The 11,360-nt window shown below is 40.5% G+C and overlaps 1 protein-coding gene across 3 annotated transcripts in view; it reads right to left on the bottom strand.

Moving 5' to 3' along the window:
- Window positions 1-10,527: 10,527 nt before the first annotated feature.
- The window catches only part of LAMB3 (laminin subunit beta 3), a 95,277-nt gene continuing 94,444 nt past the window's right edge, over window positions 10,528-11,360 (bottom strand). For all 3 annotated transcript variants that reach the window (XM_073666856.1, XM_073666855.1, XM_073666857.1), the window contains one exon: window positions 10,528-11,187. In XM_073666856.1, coding sequence (XP_073522957.1) covers window positions 11,048-11,187 — 140 coding nt within the window. In that variant the 3' untranslated portion in view covers window positions 10,528-11,047. The remainder of the gene's footprint in view (window positions 11,188-11,360) is intronic.

The following is an 11,360-nucleotide window of genomic DNA, read 5'->3' as shown; positions in this document are numbered from 1 at the left end:
TTTATGTGGAAAGCCATGGCTGTGATTTATTTCTGGTCTATGGAGTCTGTTAGTGTTAGTCCTACACCTTGGCCTAAAGGTTCACGCCGGGATGAGCTTATCCTTAACAATTCTTACCAGCATTGATTTTCCAGGAGGCGATTATCATCCTTATTAACTGCATTTCTCATACCTGACACATTGATTCACATCTCTTCTTGCTTTGAGACGTCTTATATAACGATACGTCAAGTCTCAGTGGTTGCAGATACAATCGGGAGGATCACAAGAGCATTTGGAGGATATCCAGGATAGGCAAAGCTAACAATATGAATATTATGGTTTATCTGTAACCCAATTTGCATTGAATAACTTCCTACAATTTTTACTTTTCTAAGTTTTTTTTTTAAGTTTTCTTATGTAGTTGCTTTTCTCAGCCTGTTGAAGAATCAGCGACCATATTAACTCATTGTACTAAGGCTAGGGTCACTGTATTTTCTCTCATCCGAGAAAATTGGGTCAATTATGCAAATCACACTCTGATCAGCGTTTCATCAAAGTGTGATCCGATTCTCCATCTTCTCTATTCGGTCAGTCTGTGGAGATTGGACTGCACTCATTTATGGTGTTGGAAATGTTGGTTGTTTCAACATGATGGACAAGACCGTTTAGGTGGGTCACGTTGTTCCTGCTTTCTGCCATTAACCTACAAAGGTTTTCAGACTGACACAAATTTTAGTTTGATGTTTCAGTGTTTTTAGATCTTTTATTCAGATGTTTCTAAGATTATTAAAGTACAATTATAAGCTTATCATAAGTTTTTAAACTTTTTAATGACAAATGCATCTAGTTTATGCAAAAACTCAACATTTACAGTGTTGACACTTTCTTTTCTATACTTCTGGAATTTGCTCTGACATGATGTATATCAGCCAAATCCTAACTGACTCATTTTTTCCTAATCATTGCCTGGAGTTTATTATAATTTCTGACTTTTGGTTTGTCCACCTGCTTTTTGAGGACTGACCCAAGGTGCTCAGTGGGATTGAGATCTGGCGAGTTTCCTGGTCATGGACTCAAAGTTTCAATGTTTTAATTCCAATGCTGTTTTATTGAAGCTTTTGTTAAGGGGAGGGATAGAAAAACAGTGGTAAGGTAGCATGGTAAAAAAATATATACAAGTGCTTCTCACTAAATTAAAATATCATCAAAAATGTAATTTATTTCAGTTCTTCAATACAAAAAGTAAAACGCATATTTTATATAGAGTCATTACAAACAATGATCTATTTCAAGTGTTTATTTCTGTTAATGTTGATGACTATGGCTTAGAGTCAATGAAAACACAAAAGTCATTCTCTCAACATATTAGAATAATTAAGAAAAAACACCTGCAAAGGCTTCCTAAACATTTAAAAAGGTCCCTTAGTCTGTTTCAGTAGGCTCCACAATCATGGGGAAGACTGCTGACTTGACAGATGTCCAGAAGGCAGTCATTGACACACTCCACAAGGAGGGTGAGCCACAAAAGGTCATTGCTAAGGAAGCTGGCTGTTCACAGAGTGCTGTATCCAAGCATATTAATGGAAAGAAGTTGAGTGGAAGGAAAAAGTGTGGTAGAAAAGGTGCACAAGCACCCGAGATAACCGCAACCTTGAAAGAATTGTTAAGTAAAGGCCATTCAAACATTTGAGGGAGATTCACGAGGAGTGGACTGCTGCTGGAGTCATTGCTTCAAGAGCCACCACACACAGACGTATCCAGGACATGGGCTACAAGTGTCACATTCCTTGTGTCAAGCCACTCATGACCAATAGACAATGCCAGAAGCGTCTTACCTGGGCCAAGGAGAAAAAGACCTGGACTGTTGCTCAGTGGTCCAAGGTGTTGTTTTCAGATGAAAGTAAATTTTGCATTTCATTTGGAAATCAAGGTCCCAGAGTCTAGAGGAAGAGTGGAGAGGCCACAATCCAAGCTGCTTGAGGTCTAGTGTGAAGTTTCCACAATCAGTGATGGTTTGGGGGGCCATGTCATCTGCTGGTGGAGGTCCACTGTGTTTTATCAAGACCAAAGTCAGCGCAGCCGTCTACCAGGAAATTTTAGAGCACTTCATGCTTCCCTCTGCCGACAAGCTTTTTGGAGATGGAAATTTAATTCTCCAGCAGGACTTGGCACCTGTTCACACTGCCAAAAGTACCAGTACCTGGTTTAAAAACAACAGTATCACTGTGCTCGAATGGTCAGCAAACTCGCCTGACCTTAACCCCATAAAGAATCTATGGGGTATTGTCAAGAGGAAGATGAGACACCAGACCCAACAATGCAGACGAGCTGAAGGCTGCTATCAAAGCAACCTGGGCTTCCATAACACCTCAGCAGTGCCACAGGCTGATCGTCTCCATGCCACGCTGCATTGATGCAGTAATTGATGCAAAAGGAGCCCCGACCAAGTATTGAGTGCATTTACTGAACATACATTTCAGTAGGACAACATTTCAAATTTTAAAATAATTTTTCAAGCTGTTGTTATAAAGTATTCTAATTTACTGAGATAATGACTTTTGTGTTTTCTTTGGCTGTAAGCCATAATCATCAGCATTAACAGAAACAAACACTTGAAATAGATCACTCTGTTTGTAATGACTCTATATAATATATGAGTTTCACTTTTTGTATTGAAGAACTGAAATAAATTAACTTTTTGATGATATTCTAATCTAGTGAGAAGCACGTGTGTGTGTGTGTGTGTGTGTGTATATGTATATATATATATATATATATATATATATACACTGCTCAAAAAAATAAAGGGAACACTCAAATAACACATCCTAGATCTGAATGAATGAAATATTCTCATTGAATACTTTGTTCTGTACAAAGTTGAATGTGCTGACAACAAAATCACACAAAAATCATCAATGGAAATCAAATTTATTAACCAATGGAGGCCTGGATTTGGAATAACCCCCAAAGTTAAAGTAGAAAAACACACTACAGGCTGATCCCACTTTCATGTAATGTCCTTAAAACAAGTCAAAATGAGGCTCAGTATTGTGTGTGGCCTCCACGTGCCTGTATGACCTCCCTACAATGCCTGGGCATGCTCCTGATGAGGTTGTGGATGGTCTCCTGTGGGATCTCCTCCCAGACCTGGACTAAAGCATCCGCCAACTCCTGGACAGTCTGTGGTGCAACGTGACGTTGGTGGATGGAGTGAGACATGATGTCCCAGATGTGCTCAATCGGATTCAGGTCTGGGGAACGGGCGGGCCAGTCCATAGCTTCAATGCCTTCATCTTGCAGGAACTACTGACACACTCCAGCCACATGAGGTCTGGCATTGTCATGCAGACTCTGTCACGTCTGTCACATGTGCTCAGTGTGAAGCTGCTTTCATCTGTGAAGAGCACAGGGCGCCAGTAGCGACTTTGCCAATCCTGGTGTTCTGTGGCAAATGCCAAGTGTCCTGCACGGTATTGGGTTGTGAGCACAACCTCCATCTGTGGACGTCGGGCCCTCATACCACCCTCATGGAGTCGGTTCTAACCGTTTGTGCAGACACATACACATTTGTGCCTGCTGGAGGTCATTTTGCAGGGCTCTGGCAGTGCTCCTCCTGTTCCTCCTTGCACAAAGGTGGAGGTAGCAGTCCTGCTGCTGGGTTGTTGTCCTCCTATGGCTCCCTCTACATCTCCTGGTATCTTCTCCATGCTCTGGACACTGTGCTGACAGACACAGCTACCCTTCTTGCCACAGCTCGCATTGATGTGCCATCCTGGATGAACTGCACTACCTGAGCAACTTCTGTGGGTTGTACTGTAGACACCGCCTCATGCTACTGTACCTCTAGGGGTGAGAGCAATGGCAAAATGAAAAAGTGACCAAAACAACAGCCAAAAAGGATGAGAACAGAGAAATAGTCTGTGGTCACCACCTGCAGAACCACTCCTTTATAGGGGGTATCTTGCTAATTGCCTATCATTTCTACCAGCTGTCTGTTCCATTTGCACAACAGCAGGAGAACACAGAAGTGTTATTGACTTGGAGTTACATTGTGTTGTTTAAGGCTATGTGCCCACGTTGCGGAAATGAAGCAGAACATTTCTGCTTCATTTCCGCATGTCCTCTCCCGGAAAAACGCATGCGGAATTCCGCACGCGTTTATTGCGCGCTTATCGCGCGTTTACCACATGCGGAATTGCCTTGCGTTTTTAATGCATTGCACAAGGCATTTCCGCTTGCGGAAACGCAAAATTAATGAACATGCTGCGGATTTTTGAACGCAGCATAAACGCTGCGGAAAAATCCGCAGCGTGGGCATAGAACTTGCGGAATCCCCTTGGGGACCATGGGGAGCGGATTACCTAGCGTTTAACAAGCGTTTACGCTGCGGAAATTCCGCAGCGTAAACGCTTGAAAAACGCTACGTGGGCACGCAGCCTTAGTGTTCCCTTTATTTTTTTGAGCAGTATATGTATATATATATATATATATATATATATATATATATATATATATATATATATATATATATATATATATATATATATATATATATATATATATATATATATATATATAATTATACCTATTTTCATGCTCAGAGCAATTATTAATATGCACAGATTAGCAAAGTCTTGAAAACATTGACATAAGAAAATATACTAATGACGTTTAATTAATCAATTAAAGGTCAAGTGGTGGAAAGTCTGTACATCCATGATAACTCAGATTTAATGGTCCATTCCCTCTTGAAGGATGGTAAAGTCCCCTTGTGTAGAGCAAATACACATTCATATGGTGCATGGGAGGATATTCTACTAATAAGTTCTGAAATGGTGGGAGGAAAAACAGATTTCCATATGGCACAGATTAATATTTTAGCTATTAATAAAATATGTGAAACAATAAGTCTGTAAGTAGCAGGAAAAACATGGATATTTAATAAGAAAAGAGCTAATGCAGGTTCTAGGTGGAAAGCAGAGGAGATAAGTGAACAAATTAGTTGAGAGACATCTGGCCAAAATTTGGATATTACAGGGCATTTCCAGGATATATGTAGAATAGTTCTAGTTTTGTTATAATTTCTCCAGCACAACTTAGAGAAATAAGGAAATATTATATTAAGTTTATGAGGAACATACAGTGTTCTAGTAACTTTCCTGGAGAGAGACACATGAAGAGGAGAAATGTGCCCCACAGTTCGCAGTAGAACAAAAATCTTCTGATATTAATTTTGCAAGATCTTGCTCCCAACTAATAATATTTAAGGTTTTTTTTAATTGTTTAAAATATTTTAGAGTTGTGGAACTGGCAAATTACGTTGTGTGGAAGAGGAAATTAGCAGGACCACTAATGCGCTATGTACTGGTGGACAAGACAGAAGAAAAACAAAAAACAGTATATGGGCCCTTTGCAGTCCATTAGCTCATTATAATGCTTAATTCCACCTACTTTGGAGGTGGAAATTACCTTCTTACCTCTTGGGCCCCTGTGCACCAATGAAATGTTTGCCCCTGGTGCTATGTATTTTTAAATTAATAATTTTGTGGAGGAGAGGAGGTGTCTTATTTGCAAGTAGTTAAACTCCTTAGCAGGACTTTGGAATTGGGAGTTGAGATCCTGAAAAGTTAATAATTGGTCATTACCATGTCTTTGTGTTCCCAGGAGGAGAGGGAAAAGCTTGGGATAAAAAAAATAATTACAGAAAGGGGGGGAGATTGTAATATAATCTGTATTATTTTTTGTTTCATCCATAGCTGCTTTCCATGATTTGATAGTAGCAGCAAATGTGGAATGAGGAGGAATTGGTAGGGTAGGTTGTAAAAGGTAAGAACATAGTTGTGTCGTTAATGGAGCAGAAGAGACTATTGATAGTTCATTAGATGGCCAGCTCATATGCAGAGAGCTCTCTATCCAGTTTTCATTTTCTTTATTATTGTGGAATAATAGTGATTAACGAGTCTTTTATTCCAAAATTTCAATGTTTTGTTCACAGAGCCATTTAGATACTTTTTGTTTTGTGACATGGTGCCCTATCATGTTGCTCTTTTTTTGATTAGATACCATTCTGGATTGATGGCAGTGCTCTTAGGCAAAACTGTGAGTGAGCCTACTCCCTTAAATGAAAAGCAACCCCACACATGAATGGTCTCTGGATGGTTTGTTGTAGGTGACACGCCCCCTGGGTCGTGGGGACACCCGGAGCCGGGCCTCGTAGAAGCTGTGGGTTGTAGTCACCGTGGCGGCGACCCGGTCCGTGACCCAGGGCAGTCAAACCAAGCGGGTAGTCTGTGTATAGATGTTAATGTCCGACTACGCCACCTGTGGATTGCGGTTATTGGTAACCGCCGCTGCGGGGCAGTCCGCTGAAGCTGGTGGAGTGTAGCTTCAGGACAGCGTGAGTGGATGATGGTGGTGATAGTGCAGGGAATCAGTAGTGACAACGCAGAGTCTTTGCAATGCAGTCTCAGGGTCTTTACTCACAGTTCTTTCACTCCAAGTTATTACTGCAGGTTTATAAGTTCCCGCGTCGTCCTGTGTTTACCGAGTGAGGGGTTCAGTCGACTCCCAGTTCTGGAGCACTTAGCAGGACCCCCTTCTGTGTGTCCTCTCTGGCCTCTCTCCTTGTATCCCACACCTAGCGGCACCTCAGGCCTTGGCGGACGACGTGTGTTCGTCCCCTGGGCCTATGTGGCTACTTTCCTAGTGGCTGGTGTGGACCACCTGCTGTACTTGAAGTGCTGCAGCCTCTGGTTCCCAGTTGAGCCCTGTAGTCTCTGCTGGTTGGGGGACCCGGTTCCCCTTCTCTGGCCTGACCCCCCTACTCTTCTAGTAGCGGCGGGCGTACGGGTGGCTTGCTGCACGGCCCGTACCCCTGGGGTCCCTTCGGTTCCTGGAGCCTTCTTGCTCCCTCTTCTCTCTCTCCCAGGCTTAGGCCTCCTGATTAGGCCTGCCTGTGGAGCAGAGCCCATACAGAGCCTCTGCTCCTGTCATTTTCACTCTCCAACACTGTACTGTACTGTCTACTGAACCAAGATGGTTCCTTCCTATTATACCTCTTACTACTGTGCTCCCAGGATCTACGTCCTCCACCCACCCACTACATAGTTCCCCCTCTCTAGGTGGTTCCTCCCCACTCCAGCCAGGGATCAGGGACACTTATGCTCTCCCGTAGGAGCATTATTGCCCTGTCCCCCGGAAATGTGGTGTAGTGAATGCAGTGCTAGGGTCCTGAGCCATACTCCTTCCTTACCTGAGAGTGAGATACCACATCTCTGGGTGAGATCAATACCTCTGTGGCGACCGAACCCTCAGGCGCGCCACATAGGCATGACACAGGACTGCTGGTAGCGTTCCCCTTTTCTACTATGAACAATTATTCTTGCAGAGGTCCCAAACAGTCTGAAGGATGCTTTATTAGAGAAAAAACTTTACCCAAGTCCTCTGCAGTCCAATCTCTGACCTTCCTGCAGAATATTGGACTGTTCATGTTTTTCTTGGAGAAAAGCCGCTTCTTTGCTGTCTGTCTTGACAACAGGCCATCCTCTAAAAGCCTTTGCCTCACTGTGCATGCAGATGCATTGATACTTGCCTGCTGCCATTCGTGAGCAAGCTCTGCACAGATGTGTAATCGATCCCATAGCTGCATCTTATTTTGGAGTCCTGGCACTTGCTGGACTTTCTTAGGCACCCTAAAGTCTTCTTCACAACAATTAAATCTCTCTCTTTGAAGTTTTTGATGATACGATAAATGGTTTATCTAGGAGCAATCTTACAAGCAGCAAAGTTCTTGCTTGTAAAGTCCATTTGATGTGAATAAAACTATAACTGAATGTGCTAACTTGGGAATAACCATGGATTACTGCACCAGCCGCCTTTTAAAGCAACCATTCTGATCTTATAATTCAATCAGCATGACAGAGTGACATCAGCTGAGTTTTCCTTGTTAACAATTTCTCCTGAGTTAATGAGAAAAACACTGAAATTATATAAGCAGGCCATTTTGTGGCAGGGCTGAAATTCCACAGAACTGGGGTTTTTGTGAGTTAGTTAATTTTCATGGCAAGGAATAAGTTTACATTAACTCTAGATTGTCATGAACAGTGATCAGATGAATTGTGAAAAATTGCAAATTGTCACTATAAAAACTAAAAGCAACAAGCTTTCTGAAAGCCAAAATTTGTGTCAGTCTCAAAAATCTTGGCCACAACTGTATACTATAATTTTCTAAAAAGGTCACAATGTTTTATTCTAAGAATATTCCAATTTTATTACACTGAAATAGAGTAGAAAAACTCAATATAATGCATTGTTTTTTTATTATTCTGTACAGTTTGTGATATAAATAAATATATATATATATATATATATATATGAATATAAATGTTATCAAGTTAACAAGTCTGTAAAACAATATAGTTGGCTTAGACAGATTTAAACAACAGCAACCGAGGATTGGACAGACAACATTAAGTAATCTTAAAACATTGTAACAACTTCCAATAAGTACAAAAATAATGAAACTAACTGGTTATAAAAAAATGTAAGTTCAAAACATTTTACAATACACGTGGACAAGTCATTTAGAAATATGAGCTGCCCAAAACACAATAGGGCATATTTATATTTATCAAGCTAAATGCATCAGAATTTGCACCAAAAACTGTCTTTCATTAATTGTACCATATGTATGATGAGTTTTAGACACTTATTACTACTTGTCTGCCTAGGGGCTGTGGCCTTGTTAATACAGGAGTGTGGCTCATTGGAAAGAGGGTGTGACTTAACAATGCGCTAAAAAAATTGTGCCACAAATTTCTGGCACAAAGTAACTACTAAGTTGTCTAAACTTAGATTATACAGTTTTAAAATTAGACAGATTTATCAAACAGTAGAAACCACTTTAATAAATTTGGCACATTTTAACACTGTTGAGTCTAAGTTTGCACTGTCTAAAAATGAAACAGTTTTTACAAACATGTCCGATTATGTTGTTGGCAGAACCAGCCATAATTTTGGAGATCTGCCAACATTTACCAGCTTAAAAGGAATCTGTTAGTAAGATCAATGCATCCCACCCAATCTGTGTATATGGGCATTCAAGTCTTTGAAATGTAGATCCATGGACACCTTTATATTTTCTATCTGTTGCTGCATTCCCAAGTGAATAGTATTTTCAGTCCTATGCAAATGAGGCAGTAAGTGTTGTGGGTGTGACAGAGCACTTAAGGATGCTCTGTCTCCCCAGATTGTTTCTCCTCCTAGCACCAGCCACTATAGCTTAATGATAACTCACTGTCTGATTTCCTTGAATGGTGCCTGACGTCACTTCGACAGTGAGCTATCAATCAAGATAAAGAGGCTGGTCCTGGATGGAGAAACAACCTTGGGAGGTAGAGGCTCCTTAAGTGCTCTGTCATGCCCAGAGCACATTATGCCTCATTTGCAAATGAAGAAAAATGCTAATAATTTGGGAACGCAGCAACAGATAAAAGTTATAAAGGTGTAGATGGATTTACATTTCAAAGCCTTGCATGCCCATATATATGGTTTGGAGGAGTTGATCTTACATGATAAATTCTCATTAAGACACTTTCGCAGAAAATAACACTTCTCAGTAACAACAATGGTTTATAAGATATGTATAGAAAAGCACAAAATATAGTAAAGACAAAGATGTTAAGTTGTATATATTAGTCTATAGTGAACCAGAATGTTAGTAGAAACAGTGGCAGTAAAATCCTACATTTCTTTCATGTGCACAGTCAGTGAGAACAGAAACTCAGTCTTACTACATTTACCAAGGCCCTGTGCATTGGGTTTTTGGTGTAAAGAAATTCAGTATTATTTTTTATTTGATTTCTGATGTGAAGTATACATACTTAGAGCTCGATTCATTAAAATGGAATCTGTCACCATGTTTTACCCACATAATCTGAGAGCAGCAAAATGTAAAGACAGAGACCCTGATTCCAGTGGTATGTCACTTACTCCAACTGATAGATTAGGGAATTACTGTTTTACCAGCAGTAGATTATCACTACTGGCTGCTACATAGTCCACCATAATAATGAGCTCTGTATAATTCCGCCCCCACCATTGATTAGAATTATTCTGCCTACGCAGTGTACACAGAAAATTACCCATCAGTGATGTGGGTGGAGTTATACAGAGCTCAGCATTTAGAGAAAGTAGATCTCAGCAGACAAAACAATGATTTTATCAAAAATACAATACACAGCCTAGTAATTGATACATCCCTGGAATCAGGGTCTCTGTTTCTCCATCGTGCTACTCTCAGATGGGGTAGTAAAAAACTGGTGAAACATTCTCTTTAAGACTGGAGACTGGAGTACATTTCTGTCTGAAATAACTTTTCATGAATTTGCCAGGTGGGCTTCACCATACCCTAGCTGGGCCCACTTTGGCATAGCAGGTTGGGACTGGTGTAAAACCACCAAAATTCACAACTTCAGGTTGTACAAAAATTTAGCAACATTATAGGGTGTTTTACCCCAGAATTCCGAAATGAACACCTTAATGAATTAGGAACATAGTTTTAATATTGGGCATTGAACAGAATATTGACCAGTCATGCTTTGTAACTAAACTAAAGTACCATAAAAAATGGACGACACAAGAAACTTACAATTGGTTGATTCACCAGTGCCAGTCTATGACACTTAAACAAGCAGTACATAGCTCCAAAGTAGGGGAATTCTGCTTGATTATGCCAAGTGTTCTGCGTTATGGGGGCCAGATACATTGTCTTTATTATTTAAGACTATTATAAGGGTGCTTATGGCTTTTGGGGTGGCTACCAGTTAGATGAAGGAGTACAGTAATTACTGATTTTTTTTAACCCCTTATTAGTTTTGTCTCTAAAAACTGCATAAAAAACTCCATCAAAATGACACAAATAATAGCACCCTTTGAGGGTGTTAATAATCACCCATACAATGTTGACATAAAGCTTGAAATATTGACCATTTGTTCACAAACAGAGACCGAAGAGTTTTCAAGTAAAGTTTCGACACAGAGAAATGGAAATGCCACAGTGTTTTTAATCCCTGCAGGTTGCGTAAAAGGCAGCTCTGGTACGGATGTGATCTCGGAGGCTCCTGACCTCATCTTCCATGCCCAGCAACTCTGAGATTTTGTTCATCACAGACCGCTGGCCCTTCCGAAGCTCACCTTCAATTTCTGGAAAAAAAAGGAAATCATCTAAGATATTGGCAAAGCAACATTTTAGGGTTGAACTAACAGCATTGTGGATTTCTTGTAAATCTCTGACACATTTTTCTTCAGCCAAATCTCATCATTTTCTTCTAGTAACGAGAATTCATAATGCCCAGTGCGGTATGCCAATACTAATA

This window comes from Phyllobates terribilis, unplaced genomic scaffold, assembly GCF_046119375.1.
Source record: "Phyllobates terribilis strain yellow unplaced genomic scaffold, ASM4611937v1 Scaffold_2__4_contigs__length_985480577, whole genome shotgun sequence".
NCBI lineage: Eukaryota > Metazoa > Chordata > Amphibia > Anura > Dendrobatidae > Phyllobates > Phyllobates terribilis.
This window is presented reverse-complemented; position numbering and strand designations above follow the sequence as displayed.